The sequence below is a fragment of the Phacochoerus africanus genome, chromosome 11, assembly GCF_016906955.1.
Source record: "Phacochoerus africanus isolate WHEZ1 chromosome 11, ROS_Pafr_v1, whole genome shotgun sequence".
NCBI classification, from domain to species: domain Eukaryota; kingdom Metazoa; phylum Chordata; class Mammalia; order Artiodactyla; family Suidae; genus Phacochoerus; species Phacochoerus africanus.
Window position 1 is genome coordinate 36,327,413 of NC_062554.1, and position 19,124 is coordinate 36,346,536.

The 19,124-nt window shown below is 36.4% G+C and overlaps 1 protein-coding gene across 1 annotated transcript in view; it reads left to right on the forward strand.

Moving 5' to 3' along the window:
• Positions 1 to 19,124, forward strand: part of ATM (ATM serine/threonine kinase) — a 125,046-nt gene that overhangs the window by 49,393 nt on the left and 56,529 nt on the right. The window contains 8 exon segments of the mRNA XM_047752106.1: positions 2,910 to 3,025; positions 4,372 to 4,498; positions 4,998 to 5,197; positions 10,209 to 10,383; positions 11,141 to 11,305; positions 12,235 to 12,367; positions 14,459 to 14,554; positions 16,982 to 17,153. Coding sequence (XP_047608062.1) covers positions 2,910 to 3,025; positions 4,372 to 4,498; positions 4,998 to 5,197; positions 10,209 to 10,383; positions 11,141 to 11,305; positions 12,235 to 12,367; positions 14,459 to 14,554; positions 16,982 to 17,153 — 1,184 coding nt within the window.

Below are 19,124 nucleotides of genomic sequence, written 5' to 3' on the forward strand. Positions count from 1 at the left end.
ACCTTCTTAGCGTATATTGAGTACTCATCATTTGATAAATGATTAAAAAGGATGTAATAACTTGTTTGTTATCTAAAATTATTTGAGGAGTTCCTGTTGTGGCACGGTGGAAAAGAATCTGACTAGTATCCATGAGGATGCAGGTTTGCTCCCTGGTCTTGATCAGTGGGTTGGGGATCCAGCGTTGCTGTGAGCTGTGGTGTAGATCGCAGACGTGGCCCAAATCCCACATTGCTGTGGCTGTGGCTGGCATAGGCCTGCAGATGTAGCTCCGATTGGACGCCTAGCCTAGTTGACTTCCATATGCCGACTGTGCAGCCCTAAAAAGCAAAAAAGTAATATAAAATGATTTGAGGCAACTTGTAGTAAAATACGTATGTAAACTTTTTAAGAGATTGGCTACTTCAAATTTTTTTTTTTTTTTTTTAATGTAAGCAAGGGATGACTACTAAGCTTGGTCAACATTAGTATTACAATTGGATAAACTTCAAGAGACTCAGGCTTTGGTTGCCCAGTTATCATATTGAACCAAGAAATGGAACAGCAAGTCTCTCAGTTGCTTAGGTGAACCGCTGTCTGTCAGAGCTGGTTCTAAGTCTGTAGCCTGGAGGCACATGGTGAACAGAGGGCTCCTTTTCCCAAATGCAGTTGGAACTGAATGTTGGCACACAGAGGGCATGGAATTTATGAGAGCCAGTCTCCCTCTAGCCCCTTTCACCCAATCTCTCAGCTTACACTTTTGAGCAGGCCTACTGTTACTATTCTTTTTTATGTTTTCAAACCAAACAATGGCAATTTTCACAGCCAGAATAAGTCTGGAAAGGAAGAGTGATTACCTTAATCCCTGACTGAAACACCAGTCTCAAAAATGGAGTGAGGTGGAGTTCCTGATGTGGCTCAGCAAGTTAAGGAACCAGTGTTGTCTCTCTGGGGATATAGATTCAATCCCTGGCCTTGCTAAGTGAGTTAAGAATCCAGTGTTGCTACAGGCTGAGGCTTAGCTTTCAGCTGCAGCTCCGATTTGACCCTTAGCCCAGGAACTTTGATATGCTATAGGTGCCGCATTGGGAAAAAAAAAAAAATGGAGAGAGGCAAAAATTAAAAATACTTTTTTAGATTTTTGGTTAGTGATATAAAATAATTTTTTATTAGTCTCAATTTTATTTAGCATTGAATTGTTACTATAAGTTAATTTTCTCTGTGTCTCTAATATGCAGGGTTTTTTTCTTTTTAGGGCCCTGCCCGTGGCATATGGAAGTTCCTAGGCTAGGGATCCAGTTGGAGCTACAGCTGCTGTCCTACACCACAGCCACAACAACATGAGATCCAAGCCATGTCTGTGACCTATACCACAGCTCACAGCAATGGCAGATCCTTAACCCACTGAGTAAGCCCAGGGATCAAACCTGCATCCTCATGGAATACTAGTTGGATTCGTTTCTGCTGTACCACAATGGAAACTCCTCTAATAGGCAGTTTTTTTTTAATCAATCGTGATTCTTTTTCTTTGGACAAGTCTTGGCACAACTGTTAGCAGTCTTTGAGTCTTTTAAAACCTGTCAATTGTCGAATGCCTAAATATTTACAATTATAAGATTGTTTAGCTATACTTAGACATCTGAATAGTTTATGTCTACCTTAGCTAAACATTACAGATCTGGCTTGTGAGAGAACCATATGAAATTAGTGAAGTCAATTGTCATCTATGTGCAAGGAAACTCACTAATTTTTCTTCTGATATTAATCAGACTTGGCCAGTTTTCCTTACTTATTCCAAATATACTTTGAAATGAGGCTGGATTTTCAAAAGGGCTGAAACCTTGGAGGTGATGACATGACAACTAATGTGTTAGCCCAGGGAAAGGCTAAGGGATCTTTACATTAGATTTCTTTCTTGTCACTTTTTTTTTTTTTAATGACCACACCCACAGTATATGGAGGTTCCCAGGCCAGGGGTTGAATCAGAGATACAGTTTTGGCCTACACCACAGCCCCAGCAACACCAGATCCAAGCTGTATCTACAGCTTATGCCGCAACTTTCAGCAACAACAGATCCTCTCCCACTAAGCCAGGCCAGGGGTCGAACCCACATACTCATGGATACTAGTCAGGTTCTTAACCCGTCGAGGCACAGTGGCAACTCCCCTTGTCACATTTCAAAATTTTGTTATTAGGAAGTATTTCCAAAAGTCTCTGTGGAAGAGGTAAAGGTAGTCAATCAGCCATTTTCCTTTTGGTTTAAATCTCTGTATTTCCTTATTTGGAGAGCTAGTAAATCCCCCGTTAAGACTTCATTCATTCGGCTGAGGTGTAATGTAGTACACTCATTCTTTATATTTAGAGAACTTAGGCCATTTGTGAGGCTGCCTGTAGTAGGGAGTAGATGGATGAAGAGTCTGGTCCTACTGTTGATGACAGGGCATGTGAACAGCAGCCAGCCTCCGAATTTGGGTATCAACCAAGTAGGGGAAATTCAGGGAAAAGTCATGCAAGAAATAGAGAGATGACTATTGGCCAGTGACTGGGAATGCTTCCTAGTAAAATTGCATTCTCAAATAAGAGTGAAATGCAGATCGATTAGCAGGAAAATTATTAGGTTGGGGAATTTCAACCTAGACCTGAATCCTAATTCATTAAAATAATTCTTTACAATTAAATGAACGAGTTGGATTAAGAGAGTCATGTTTGGTATGATTTCCCTATTTTCCTTTTCATCTGTGGGTCCACTGCATTGCAGAAAAAGGTAGAGTTAGCTGTCTGTCTTGTAGATCTTAGATCTTTAGTCACCTGTTTCCTTCTGTAGTCACTGAGTAATTTTGGATGTGAGGCAATGACATGAGCCTTTCGAGCTATCTTAAAGAGTACAGACATAAAAACTTAAATATATTTTAATTTTATATCCTTGCAGATTGATCAGTTATTCATTAATAATTTACCAGAGATTGTGGTGGAGTTATTGATGACATTACATGAACCAGCAACATCAGATGCCAGCCAAAGCACTGACCCCTGTGACTTTTCAGGGTATGGGTTTTTTTTAACTTAGGGAATTAGCTGCAATTTCAGAGGTTCCTTGTGGGATTTGTTGGTTGACACCTCCTTCACATGTCTATTTCAATTGCTATGTGTGTCTTCTTTTAAATTCTGTTCTTTGAAAATAATTAATTACCTTTGAAACAATTATCTGCTCTACTATAGCCTCTCCACAGTAATTGCTTGTTTAATTAACCACCCTGTTTGCAAATTCAATGATATTTCCTTCTCATTCTTTCTATAGTATTTGAACATCATGCCATCTCCTGTCTCTTGAAGTACTCTTCATGATACGTTATTCTTTGTTCTCTTCTCCTCATCTATGACTCCGCTTTCTATATCAACTTTTGTTTATCATGCTCCTTAGCTAGCGGAATCTTACTCTACTATAATTTCATTTGGATGTGAAACCCTCTTGGTTGTATATGAATGTTATTTTCCCAGCTTGATTGTAAGCTACTTGAAAACACCCTTAACTTTTTTTATATGCTCTAAAGTGCTAAACATATAAAATAGTAATAATTATCTATTAAATTACTTTTACACATGTAATTTCGTTTGATACAGTGTTTGATTGCTGTGTCTTAAGATGATATTATATTTGTTTGTTTGTTTTCTTTTTCTTTTTCCTGTGCCTGTGGCTAATGGAAGTTCCTGGGATAGGGATCAAATCTGAGCTAGAGCTCTTGACACACCCCACAGATGCGGCAATGTCCGATCCTTTACCCACTGTGCTGAGCCGGGGATCAAGCTGGTGCCTCCATAGAGATAAGCCAGATCATTAACCCACTGTGCCACAGTATGGAATCCAGATGATGTATTATGTTTATAGAACTAGCATAGAGCTTTAATTCATACTTGAAGTGAAGTGATATGAAGTCTCATTTGTGGAATTGCCATTAACTTTGTAAAGAATTTTTTTAAGCAAATTATTTGCAATTGACTGAGTCTTAGAAAGTTAAGTTATTTGGGAGTTCTCTTGTGCCTCAGTTGGGGTAAGGATCCAGTGTTGTCACTGCTGTGGCTCAGGACGCGGCTGTGGCACAGATTCTATCCTTGGCCTGGGAACAGGCCCACATGCTGAGGGTACAACCGAAAAAGAAAAAAAAAATTATTTAAGGTATTTAGATACTCTCATTGACATATATAGATTATGGTATTTCATTTGTAATTTCATTAAAGGTCTAGTTTTTCAGTAGGAAAAAAGTTTTTTAATTTGAGATTAAAATCTAAATTTTCTTTTTGAATTTTCACTGGTCTATCAAGAAAATGATTTTTTTTATTTTTGGTAATTTTATTCTGAAAATGATGACTGTATTTTTTTGTATAACTCTTAGGGATTTGGATCCTCCTCCTAATCCACCTCATTTTCCATCACATGTGATTAAAGCAACGTTTGCCTATATCAGCAATTGCCATAAAACCAAGCTTAAAAGCATTTTAGAAGTTCTTTCCAAAAGCCCTGTAAGTATACATTACTTATATAGTAACTGAGGAGAGAATTCCTTTTCAGCTAGAATATCTCTATAAGTACATCAGAAAGAGAAAAGAAGTAAACAAATGGAAAATTTATCTGAGTAAAGAAAAACACTCATTTACAAACACTCATTTACTCATTTATATCTTGATATTTTTACTTGTCAATATTAATTGAAATATGTCACATGTGAGGGCCAAGTTTCATGAGTTAGTCATGTTGGTTTAGGGAATATATCTATATTTTATATATATATATGTATGTTTTTTCTTTAAGGATATGTAATTATAATTTACTATCTGAAAACTAAATTGACAATAGTTTTTTAAATTTTAAGATAGTAATTTTCTTAATTTTTGCATTTAATATCAAACTCAAACCAAAATTCTGTAATTTAGAATTCTATATTTTGAATATAAAATGTATTTATTATGGCTGAGTATGTGTGTTAGACAGATTTTTACTAAATGTATCTTTATTTTCTAGGATTCCTATCAGAAAATTCTTCTAGCCATATGTGAGCAAGCAGCTGAGACAAATAATGTTTATAAAAAGCACAGAATCCTTAAGATATATCACCTTTTTGTTAGTTTATTACTGAAAGATATGAAGAGTGGCTTAGGAGGAGCCTGGGCCTTTGTTCTTCGAGATGTTATTTATACTTTGATTCACTATATCAACAAAAGGTAAATAATATATTTAGACTAATATATAAGTAGTTTTTCTACCCTCTTAATTGAAAATGTACATGCTTCTAAGAAGTAGAAGCCAGAGTATTTTTTTTCTAAATTTTGCTTTTGTAGTGTGTATTATTATATCTACCTATTATTTTTTTACAAAGTGCATTGCTACTTCCCCAATTCTAGGTATCTTAAGTACTAAAATAGGATCTTCAGTGTCTTAAATAAATATTCTAATTTTCAAGCCTACAGGTTAAGAGCTCAGTCTTACAACAATGCCCCCTTTAGCCCATCAGATGCCAGTTGAAAGCCCAGGTCATCACTTGGCTACAAATGGAGCTATCAGTGACCTTTTCCTTGGGTTTGATTATTTTGCCACAGTGGCTCACAGAACTCAAAAAATCTGTTTACTCATAGATTGCTGGTTTATTATAAAAAAAACAACAACAATCTGAGGATAGAAGAGATGCTTAGGGCAGATAGAAGAGATGCTTAGGGCATGGTAGTTGGGGTGGAACTTCTATGCCCTGTCCCTACATTTTACTGTCCCTACATGTGCCTACCAACCCAGAAACTCCCTAAAACCCCATCCTTCTGGGTGTTAATGAGGCCCTCATTAAATAGGCATGATTGACCATTAGCCATTGGTGATTGATTCAGTTTATATCCCTCTGTCCTCTCACAGAAGGTCAGAATGGTGAGACCAGAAATTCCAGCCCTCTAATCACAGTATTGGTTATCCTGTCAGGCAACCTCCAACTTCAGGTGCTTTACAAAATTAACATAATAAGACTCCTTTCTTGCTCTCTTCACAAGAACTTCCAAGAGTTTTTAGGAACTGTGTGCTAGAAATGAGGATAAAGACTGAGTATATATTTCTTTTTATAGATCACTGTATCACAATTACTGTAGACGTGGGGACGTATATTATTTTTAGCCTTTTTCTTTCCATTGATTTTAATGATGTTTCTATTTTTTTATTAGTGGTTTATATTGCCATCAAATAAATTTAAGTCCTTCAAGGCATATAAAGATATCTATTTCCTTTTTTTTTTCTCATATTTTCTTTTTTGGCTTTAAAAAGATATCCTACAATTTTTATTTATTTTATTTATTTCATTTTAATTTCTCCACAACATGTGGAGTTCCTGGGCCAGTGGTCAGATCCCAGCCATAGTTGCAATCTAAGTCTTGCAACCTAAGCTTCAGCTGCAGCAACTCTGGATCCTTAACCCACTGTGCTGGGCCAGGGATGGAACCTTCATCCTAGCAGTTCCAAGACACCATCAATCCTGCTGCACCACAGTGGGAAATCCATAATATTTATTTTAATTTGAATCATACACATGTATAGTCATTCAGCCATTCATTAATTAATTTTTTTTTAGATTTTATTATTGTGGTAAAAATATGTAGCATAAGGTTTGTCATTTTAACCATTTTTAAAGTATCCAATTCAGTGGGTTTGAAGATATCGTGGTTTTGATTTTACATTTCCCTGTTGATTAATGATGTTGGACATCTTTTCATGAGCTTTTTGACCTTTCGTATAAGGTCATGAAGATTTACCCTTAGAGTTTATTCTAAGTTTATTCTGAGTTTATTCTAAGTGTTTTATGGTTTAGCTCTTATATTTAGGTTCTTGCTTCATTTTAATTTTTATATATGGTGTGAGTTAGGGGTTCATTTTCATTTTGCATGTAGAAAAGTAGCATTCTGGCACTGTTTGTTGAAGAGACTATTCTTCCCCATTGAATGGACTTGTTACCCCTGCCAAAAATCAGTTAGCCATTTTTTGTATGGGTTTTTATTTTGGATTCTCAATTCTGTCCTTATGTTGGTATCATGCTGTGTTGATTACTATAGCTCTATGGTAACTTTTGAAATCAGGAAATGTGAGTCCTCCCAATTTTGTTCTTCTTTTTCAAGATTGTTTTGGCTATTTGGGGCCCCTTGCAATTCCATGTGAATTTGATGACCAGTTTTTCCTTTTATGCAAAAAAATACTATAAGGATTTAGACTGCATTTAGACTGAGAATGCATTGAATATGTGACTATTTAGTATTAACATTTCAACATTTTGTTTTTCCAATCCATGAACATAGGATGTCTTTCCATTCAGTTGAATTTATTTAATTTCTTTCACCCATGCATTATGGTTTTCAGTATACGGGCCTTTCACATCTGAGGTTAAATTTATTCCCAGGTATTTAATTCTTTGGGATGCTATTGTAAATGGAATAACCTTTTCAAATTCCTTTTTAGATTGTCACTGCCATTGTATAGAAACACAACTAATATTGTTCATTGATTTTGTGACTTGCAACTTTGTTAAATTTGTTTGTTACCAGTAGTAGATGTCCTGTGGATTCTTTGGGAGTTTCTATATGTATAGAATTATGTCATCTGTGAATACAGTTTTACTTCTTCCTTTCTTATTTGTATGCTCTTTATTTCTTTTTTTTTTTCTTTTTTTTTGGTTTAATTGCTCTGGCTGGAAGTTCAGCACAATGTTGAAATAACGGTAGTGAAAGTGGGCATCCTTGTCTTGTTCCTGATCTTAGTAGGAAAGTTTTTAGTCTTTCAACATTACGTTGTTAGCTTTGGGTTGTCTTAGATTACCTTTATTTTGTTGAGAAACATTAGAAAACATTAGGTAATCATTAGAAAACATTAGGTAGCAGATGTAATTTAAGAAAACATTAGAAAAAAACACTATTTTAATGTTTTTCTAAGTGTTTTTCGTGTGAAAAGTTGTTGGATTTTGTCAAATCCCTTTCCTGTGTCTGTTGAGATGGTCTTTCATTCTATTAATGTGATTAATTACATGGATTGACTTTTTTTTTTTTTCTTAAGGGCTGTACCCATGGTATATTGAGGTTCCTAGGCTAGGGTCTAATCAGAGCTACAGCTGTCGGCCTATGACACAGCCACAGCAACGCCAGATCCAAGCTGCATCTGTGACCTGCAGCACAGCTCACGGCAACTCTAGATCTTTAACCCACTGAGCTAGCCCAGGGATCAAACCTGCAACCTCATGGTTCCTGGTCCAGGATTTGTTTCTGCTGTGCCGTGATGGGAACTCCTGGATTGACTTTCTTATATTGATCCACTCTTGCATTTTTGGGATAAATCCTACTTGCTCATGATGTATATTCTTTTAATGTACTGTTAGATTCAGTTTGCTAGTATTTTGTTGAGTTTTGTGTATATATATTCATAGGAGTGTTAATTTTCCTAATTATAATTTTTAATTTTTAGTTTTCTTAATGTAAAAAAATTTTGATAACAGTTGATTTACAACATTCTGTCAATTTCTGCTCTATAGCAAAGTGACCCAGTTATTACATATATGTACATTCCTTTTTCCACATTATCCTCCATCATGTTCCATCACAAGTGATCAAATACAGTTCCTTGGGCTACACAGCAGAATCTCATTGCTTATCCATTCCAGATGCAGTAGTTTGCCTCTACTAACGTCAAATACTGTGATGTCATTATCTGATTTGGTATTAGAGAATTGCAGACCTCATAAAATGAGTTAGGAAGTGTTCCCTCTTGGTTTTTTGGATGAATTTCAGATATTAATTCTTAAGTGTTTGGTAGTGTTTTTCACGTCTTATCTTCTTTTTTAATGCATGTATTTACTGCTACGTATTTTACTCTCCGCACTCCTGTTAGCTTTGGTATGCTGTGTCTTCATTTGTCTCTAAGCTTTTTAGCATGTCTAAGACAGTTTTTTGACAGAATTGTAGTTCCAATATCGGACCTTCCTTGGAAACTGTTTCCAGTCAATATATTTTATTTCTTTGAATGGTATATACTTTCCTGTTCTTTGAATGCCTTATTTTTTTTGGTTGTTGAAAGTGGACATTTTACTATTATAAGATATTACCTGTGGAAATCAGATTTTCTCCTTCCCCATGGTTGACTTTTCTTTTTTTCTTTTTTTTTTTTTTGATTGTTGAAGGCTGTAGTAGTACATTTGTTTTATGAAATTACTCACCTGTTTTTGCGGAAAGTGTATTCCTTGCCATTGTAGTCACTGTAGTTCCTTAGCTTGTGATTAGTTAGTGTTTTGACCAGGATTCCCTTGAATACCAAGGGCCAGAGAGAGAGAAAGAGAGAAAACCTTTTCTGGTCTTTGCAGAATGGCTCTGTGTTAGGATCCTCCTTCAACACTTAAGAGGCTTGCACTGAGCCTAGGGATCAGCTCAAAGTACAAGATTACAATCTGCTCAGGTAGTTTTGATTGAGCAGCCTACCCCAATTTTCTCAATTCCCTGAAAATATGGGTGATTTTGAGTATTCTAATTTCCCAAGGAAACTCTCTGCCTAGCTTTTCATCCTAGGTGTTAGGCAGTCTGTTGTATATCTCACCAATAGTCTTTTATCCCAGGCAGCCTTGGGTGGTTGGTCAGCCTTACAGTGCTTTCCAGCAGTGCCCTCAGCTTTTCCAGCCTAGGGGAATCCAAGTTAGGGAAAACAGAGCCAAGCACCTTACATTAGTCCTTCAGGTAGCTCTCCAGTTTCAAACAGACATGCAGCATCATTTGTGAATAAAGTCTGCTCTGCTCCCTCCAGAACTGACCAGCATTCCACACTAGAAATGGGGACTGAGGTTTCATGACTGCTGCCAGGCTGGGGAGGAGGTGGGGCAAGGGCAAGTAAAGTTACCACACAGCTTTCTTAGTTTTTAAGTTTCTTTTTTCTTGATTCAGCAGTTGCTTTATTGCTGTAAACCTCTTACTCTTTTACAGAGTTCTAGCAAAGTTCTGACAGCTTGCTTGTTTTTCAGTATTTCTGTCGGGGGAGTGTGAAGCAGCTGCCTACTCTGTCGTTTTGCTGATGTCATTGCTCTTTTTGTCTTTTAAACTATTAAGGAATTAGATACGAAAGTAATTTTTATGTCAAGCCACATCAGAATTAGAGCTGTTGAATAAAAATGACTTCTGAGTGAGTTTATATCAAAGTAGTGTCCTAGCACTTACTGTTCTTTTTCCCCTGTATTAGACCTTCTCGTTTCATGGATGTTTCCTTGCGTAGCTTCTCCCTTTGTTGTGACCTGTTGAGCCGGGTTTGCCACACAGCAGTGACTTACTCTAAGGATGCTTTAGAAAGTCATCTTCATGTTATTGTTGGTACCCTTATACCCCTTGTGGATGGTCAGATGGAGGTTCAGAAACAGGTAATTTCCAAAATCATCTTCAAAATAATATTTGAGATACATTGATAAAGCATTCTTAGAAGGGGCTGAATATTTTGTGTTTACTTGGAAAATATTCTTTGAAAAATGATAGGAAAAACATTCCCAATGAATTAATCCTTGACGTCATGTGATTATAGAGCACCTCGTAATTTTGATCTAATCACCTGATTTTTTTTTGGAGGTTTCCAGGCTAGGGGTCCAATCAGAGCTACAGCTCCCGGCCTATGCCACAGCCATAGCAACATCAGTTCTGAGCTGCATCTGCAGCCTACACCACAGCTCACGGCAATGCCAGATCCTTAACCCATTGAGCAAGGCTAGCAACCTCATGGTTCCTAGTAGGATTTGTTTCCACCGTGCCACAGCAGAAACTCCTCTAATGACCTTATTTCTGTCCCTTACTTAACACTGAAATACAGAGCTAGGTAAAACCAAGGATGGAGTTCACAATGCCGTGATGGTGCATGAGATATTACTTATATAAAATGATTCAGTAATATTGACAGTTTTATACCTCAGTGCCCATTCTGGAGTGACATCTTATGTATTTGCCGAATTATTTGAAAGCACAGAAACGGTAGTAGCTGGGTGCCTTAGAAGTGATTATAACATTTTATCTGAACTAGGTTAGTAGAGTTTTTTATCATTTATTACAGTGGGTTTGCTTGTTTATTTTAAAATATAATTAATCCATTTCTCCTCTTTTGATTTTTTTTCTTTTTTTAATTATGTTCAGGTATTGGACTTGCTGAAATACTTAGTGATTGATAGCAAGGATAATGAAAACCTCTATGTCATGATTAAACTCTTAGATCCTTTTCCTGACAATGCTGTCTTTAAGGATTTGCGTATCACTCAGCAGAAAATCAAATACAGTAAAGGACCCTTTTCACTCTTGGAGGTAATAATTATTTCATCATTTTATTATTTTGTGTTAGGATAGTAGTACTTTTTGGAAACCTGTAATGCTCTGAAAGTAAAAACCAGTTCTTTAAAAAAAATTATGATTAAAAAAGCAACACGAAATCTACTCTCTTAACAAATAAAAAACTGAATCTTAATAAAAAACGTCTTATACTGCAGTAAAAGTTTCTTGATAAAAATGATTTTAAATATTAAATATGGTATAAAATATGCTTGATTTTCATACACATGGTTCATTGATATCTCAAAAGTACCATTTGATCCCTGAGGAACAATTTAATGTTTGAATTAGGGATGATATGTAACTTTTTGAAGAGTTTTTCAAGTTTTAATCTTGTTTTAGCCTTTTATAAACTTCAAAATTATATTCAAGTATATTTTTCCTTATAAATCTTATGATTTTAAAGTTGTACTCTATATTTGACTATTTATCAATGTGAAAATAGAGTTAAATGTATTAAGATATAAAACTGGAGTTGCAGTACTATATAAATAGAAGTTTAAGCTTTCCCCTCAATTAGAGGGGAACTCTCTAATTGAACTCTCATTAGATTATCATAAGAGAGTCTGTTAGAATTTAAATGATTAAAGCATTGTAGGATTTTAAGTGAAAGAAATAATTTCTTTTATTTTTTTTGGTCTCTCCCATGGCATGTGGAAGTTCCTGGGCCAGGGACTGAACCCACACCACAGCAGTGGCCTGAGCCACTTGCAGTGAGAGTGCTGGATCCTTAACCCGTTTCACCACAAGAGAACTTTATAAGTGATTTATTTCTGATTTATTTGGTAGTAATAATGATATAAATCAGTGTCTATAAAAGGCACTATTTTTTTATTATTGTTTTACAGACTCAACCAATACATGTCAAAAGCATGTTACATTTTTAGCTATATTTTTTCTTTTAGGAAATTAACCATTTTCTCTCAGTAAGTGTTTATGATGCACTTCCATTGACAAGACTTGAAGGATTGAAGGATCTCCGAAGACAGCTATCACAACATAAAGATCAGATGATGGGTCTTATGAGAGCATCTCAGGGTACTAATTTTAATGACTTGGGTTATTTGCATCCTTTTCTCTTTGAGGAGTTCCCATCATAGTTCAGCAGAAACAAATCCGACTAGGAACCATGAGGTTTCAGGTTCGATCCCTGGCCTTGCTCAGTGGGTTAAGGATCTGGCGTTGCCGTGAGCTGTGGTGTAGGTCGCAGACATGGCTCGGATCTGGCATTGCTGTGGCTGTGGGATAGGCCGGTGGCTACAGTTCCGATTCAACCCCTAGCCTGGGAACCTCCATATGCTGTGGGTGTGGCCCTAAAAGGACAAAAAGACAAAAAACAGACAAAAAAAACATTTCTCTGAAAGAATCTTTTACCTGTTCTTGTTCTTGGTTTAACTGCCACAGACTTAGTTTGGACCCTCATCATTTCTCATTTAACCATGGAAGAATTCCTAAGTGATTTCCTCACCTTGAACTACTCCCATTTTTATCCATCCTTTGTATCTCTTCCAGATTAATTTCTCTAAGTCCAAATGTAATCATGTTATTCTGCTGCTTAAAAAGTTTTGCTTGAGATACAACTTCCTTCTGCATAAAAGAAAAAAAATTCATTAGAGCCAAGCATACAAAGTAATCAATCTCTGCCTACTACTCCAACTTACTTAAATGAAAGATACATGTTTTGTGTTAAGCATCTTTGCCATATGTGTATTTTTTGTGTATGTCTTTGAGCGTTTTATACACACACACACATATTTGTATTTGTATATGGTTTTCTAGCTTTTTTTTTTTTTACTTAAGAAAGCATCCACTTTTATATTGATTTGACTTTGGTTGTTATAGTACAGAACTTGGTGGAAACTTTTTTTACTCTTTTTTTTTTTGCTTTTTAGGGCTGCACTCGTGGCTTATGTAGGTTCCAAGGCTAGGGGCTGAATCGGAGCTACAGCCGCCAGACTACACCACAGTCACAGCAATGCAGGATCCTTAATCCACTGAGCAAGGCCAGGGATTCAACCTGCAACCTCATGGTTCCTAGTCAGATTGGTTTCCGCTGTGCCACAACGGGAACTCCTCTACTTGGGTTTTAATTTTCATCTTCTTGTGCCCATTGACTTCATGTTTCTATTGTATTATTTTTATCCTCAGTACTTTGATTTTTTAATTTTTTTTACCATACCCACAGCATGTGGAAGTACACAGGCCAGGTATCAAACCTGTGCTGAAGCAGCGACAGCTTCAAATTCTTAACCTGATGAGCTACCAGGGAACTCTGCCTCAGTAATTTTTTTTTCTTTGTTTTTCGCCATGCCCAAGGCATGTGGAAGTTCCCAGGACAGAGATTGAATCTGTGCCACAGCAGCGACCCAAGCTGCTGCTGTGACAATGCCAGATCCTTAACCCACTACACCAGAAGAGAACTCTTATCCTCAGTTAATTTTGTTTTGATGATTTGAACTCCAAGTTTCTAGTGCATTTGTTCTGCCATATGTACATACATACATTCATGTATAAAATGGGAACCCTTCTTTCTGTTTTTTGTTCTTATGCATTTGGATATTTTATTAGTTCAGACCAATATAGCCAATAGATGTTTATAGCTGTTTACATTAAAATGAATTAGAATTCAATAAAATGTAAAGTTCAGTTTCTTTGTTGTACTGTCACATGTCAAGCTCTCAGTAGCAATGTGTGGCTCCTGGCTGTCATTGGTCAGCACAGACTATAGAACATTTTCATCATTCCAGAAAGTTATGTTGGACAGTGCTGTTCTATTCTGAGTGCTAGAGGCTAAAAACCCATGCATGCTCCCATGGTTCCTTCTGGCTTAATGTTGAATGATTTTTGTTTCTAACTGTGATTTTGCTAAGGGATTGATTTCTCCACATAACTTGTTAAGACATTTTTCTCTCTCTGTCTGCTAAATACTGCTATTCACTTTTACATAATTCTGTTTCAGAAGGAAGTTCTGATACATCTGTTCATATTTTTGAAATACTCAATAATTTAAAATCTTTTTTAAACTTTATAAATGTTTTCTAGTCAAATAATTTAATATATGAGAATTTTATAAAGAAAAGTGATGTCTCCACTATAGTTTATACTAATTTTTTCAAAACTGCTTCTTAGATAACCCTCAAGATGGCATAGTGGTGAAGCTGGTTGTCAGCTTGTTGCAGTTATCCAAGATGGCAGTAAACCACACTGGTGAAAGAGAAGTTTTAGGTAAACTATTTGGGGGTTTTTTTGTTTCAGTGATCATCTATATAACATTTTAAAAATTGGTAAAAGTTTGTCATTTGGGATATTGGGGAAATCTGATCTGCTAGTTATATTTCTGTTTAGCGCAAGTCTCCCTAAGCAACCCTCTGTTCATGCTTTCCTTCCTTAGATGTTCATATCAGTAAAAAGTTAGTGATTAACACAGGTATATAACTATTAATTTGAAAATACTGTGTAAATATTTAGAAAAACCTATTTTTAGCAGTAAATTGCAAATAAATTGACTTCTGATACTCTTTATAAATATGACTGGTACTTAATATCCTTTTCATATAACAGAAGTAAGAATGAGGACTTGGAGGGCTAGATTAAACTCAGGTACTAACACCACATGCAGGTCCTTTTTTACCACCATTTGGGGAGTAACCTAATGTAAGATAAATAACAAGCATCATGCTTAGTGTAGGTATTTAGATTTGGTGCTTACAGAATGGAAAAATCACAAAACTAAAGTCAGCTTGAAGTTGTCATGACAGAATTGCTTCACATAAGAAAAATGGTAGACAGGGAACTATATCCAGTCTCCTGAGTTAGACTATGGTGGAAAAGAATATGAAAAAGAATGTGTATATAAGTATAACTGAGTCACTTTGCTGTAAAGCAGAAATTGGAACAACATTGTAAATAATCAGCTACACTTTAATTTAAAAAAAAAGAAAAATGGTAGGAATAAGAGACTCTTCAGATTCTACCTTCAACAGAACCTTCCTTAACTTCTGAGTGCAAGTCTAGTGTCTAGGGCACTTCCTTTTCTTATATTTTTTTTTTTTGTGTGTGAAATATATCTTATATATAGAAAAGTCATAAGTATGTAACTTGAAGAATTTTTACAGACAGAACATACCTCTTCATCTGGCACCCGGGCCAAGAAACAGAACCTTATCAGTAACCTCAGAATTTCTTTTGACCTGGAAATTTACCCTTTGTCCATAGTAGCACTGCTTTCAGGGGACAGACCTGATTGGACACAGGAGGCCTGTGTAACATAAAATTTTAGTGATTTTGGAGTTCCCTTCATGGCTCAGCAGTTAACAAAGCCAACTAGGATCCATGAGGATATGGGTTCGATCCCTGGCCTCACTCAGTGGTTTAAGGATCTGGCGTTGCCCGGAGCTGTGGTGTAGGTCACAGATGAGGCTCAGCTCCCACGTTGCTGTGGCTGTGGCGTAGGCTGGTGGCTGCAGCTCTGATTTGACCCCTAGCCTGGGAACTTACATATGCCATGGGTGCAGCCCTAAAAACAAAAAAATAGCAAAAACAAGCAAAAAATGCAAATTAGAAAACAAGAAGTAAAAGTATCTCTTTTTGCAGATTACATGATTCTGTGTATTTAGAAAATCTACAGGAAAGTTACTATAAGAGAACTAATCAGCAAAGTGCAGGATATAAGATCAACACACAGAATTCAGTTGTGTTTCTATACATTAGCAATGAAAAATCTTAAAAGAAAATTCCATTCCATTTATAATACCATTTATAATAGCATCTAAGAGTTATAAATACCTGGTATAATTTTAGTTAAGGAGGTGAAAGAATTGTACACATCTGTTTTTTAGAAGTAAGTTACCAGGAGTTCCCATTGTGGCTCAGCAGTAATGAACCTGATTAGTATCCATGAGGATGTGGGTTCGATCCCTAGCCTCTCTCAGTGGGTTAAGGATCTGGTGTTGCTATAAACTGTGGTGTAGGTAACAGACGAGGCTCAGATCCCACATTGCTGTGGCTGTGGTGTAGGCCAGCAGCTGCAGCTCTGATTCAGCCCCTAACCTGGGAACTTCCATATGCTGCAAGTGCATCCCTAAAAAGCAAAAAGCAAAAAAAAGAAAAAAAAGTCACTAATTACAGCCCGCACTCAAGGGGAGAAGAATTAGGCCCCACCTTTTGAAAGGCAAACTATCAAATAATTTTTTAATAACATAATGAATTCCATCATGATTGGGAAGGAACATGAGGGAACCTTCTGGCATGCTGAAAACATCTGTCTTCATCTGAGTAGTGGTAATACAGGTGTAAAAAAAATGTGCTTGTGTGTGTTGTGTGTTTAAGATTTGTGGACTTTATGTTAATATGTCAAAAAATTTGATATTCACATATAGTGGCTCTCTTTAGACTTTACTTAGCATCTGCGTTCTACTTGTTAATCTGTATCCTGTATTTGATTTATTTGATTTTTGAATTATCTGTTTATGTATAGATGGTAACTAAAGGAAATGATACTGTATTTTGTAGCTTCTTTACTCAAAATCTTTGAGAAGACACTTAAATTTTAAAGGATGACAAAACTTTTGAAATTAGAAAATTTCTATGTATGAAATTTTTTATGTTGACCTCTTAGCTATAACTCTACTGAAAAGGAATCTCTATATGTAGAGGCTGTTGGAAAGTGCCTGGGAGAAGTGGGTCCTATAGATTTCTCCACAATCGCTATACAACATAGTAAGGATATGTCTTACACCAAAGCTCTTGAGTTATTTGAAGATAAAGAACATCATTGGACCCTCATGATGCTGACCTACCTGAATAGTACACTGGTAGAAGATTGGTGAGTATTTAATGATACCTTATATCTGATACTTAATCTGACATTCAAGGAGATTGATACTTCATATAAATTAACATTTCCAATAATTAAAGCGTCCTTTAAGTCATCATACTCAAAAATTTAATGAAAATCATTATATTTTTATTAAAACCCTATTATGTGCTAGATACTTGATAAATATACCAACAAAGTCCATGTTAAATTTTAGGCAAATAAATGATACGAAAACTACCAGGTGGTTCAACACAAAACATTAACATGGGGGAAAGTAAATGTGCGTATTTGGGGCATGTGTCAAAATCAAAGGTGCCACTCTCCTCACAGCTAGTCATTTTGATCCTTTTATTTGTTTTTTTGTTTTGTTTAGTCTTCTCTAGGGCTGTTTCCTGCGGCACATGGAAGTTCCCAGGCTAGGGGACTATAGCTGGTAGCCACCAGCCTACGCCACAGCCACAGCAATGCAGGATCCGAGCCACATCTGCGACCCACACCACAGCTCATGGCAACGCTGGATCCTTAACCCACTGAGCAAGGCCAGGGATCGAACCCACAACCTCATGGTTCCTAGTTGGATTCATTAGCCACTGCTCCATGACGGGAACTCCTTGATCCTTTTAAAAATAGGTCATAGAGCAGAATTTTTTTTTTTAACTTCCAAGGTCTTAAGCTTTCTTTGGCCCATTAATGCTCTATGCAAAACAAAATTGCAACAGACATATAATTCTAGCTTGCTGATGATGAGATTACTTTTGCAGTAGACCCATACAGTTCAAACCCTTGTTCCAGGGTCAGCTGTATTTATTTTTGAGATATTTGAGCACCTTATCAGCACCATTTTTAGAGGCTGGGTTCAAAGGATTTTTGCCCACATTTGGGCACTTTTCTAAGATAAACAGATGTTTTGCATCTGTTTCCCTATAATATTCCCCCTTCTCATGGGGAATAAATGATTGAAAATAAAGTCTACCTGCTATGTTTTCATTTTTTATTTTAATGAAAATGTTTCTCTCTTTTGTTGCAGTAAAAAGGCTGGGTTCTTTCCCAACGTTTTATTATAATTTTCAAACATACAGCAAAGTCGAAAGAATATGTATATCTGGCATGCAGAAGTTCCCAGGTCAGGGATTGAACCCATGCCACAGCAGTGACCAGAGCCACAGTGGTGACAACATTGGGTCCTTAACCCACAGAGCCACTAGGGAACTCCTATCTGGAATAGTTTCTGAACAGATTTGCCAGAGAAAATTTCCAGGCATTAAGTGTTTCATTTGTTACACAGTAATTTTTAGTTTGTTTTTCTGGAAAAATGCATAGAAATATTATTGTGACTTAAACTTTAGAACCACAGGGAATAGGTACAATTTGTTTTTCCTATTGTTTTTTTTTTGTAAGAGGAAAAAAAATCATTACATGTTTAAGGGGCCTCAGGTATATACAAAGGGGATGTTGAGCAAGGACTTCCTCAGAGAAGCCTCCCATGATTACAGGAAGTCCTACTTTTTGCTGAGTGACCAGCTAGAAGATGATTAGTAGTAAAACAGTCCAGACAGGGAATAGCTAGAATGGAAATAAGCTTCATGTGTTTGAGGATCAGAAAGAGCCTGGTGTGGAAAAAGATGGTATGAAAGTAAATTAGTAGGATAGGACTGATTCTGATTAAGAAATTTGGATGTTATTTGAAATATATAAGGAAGCCATGGGGGTTTAAGAAGAGTAGTGTCATGATGCAGCTTACATTTTTATATATGGCAAGTGGATTGTGATAGAGCAAAAATGAAAACTGGAGGCCTAATTTTGAAACTATTGGAGTTATCCAGAGAAGTGTTGATGACTTAGAGATGGGATGGAACCATGGTTTTTGTTTTTGTTTTTGCTTTTTAAGGCTACACCTGAAGCATATGGAAGCTCCTAGGCTAGGGGTCAAATTAGAGCTGTAGCTGCCGGCCTGCACCACAGCCACAGCAATGCCAG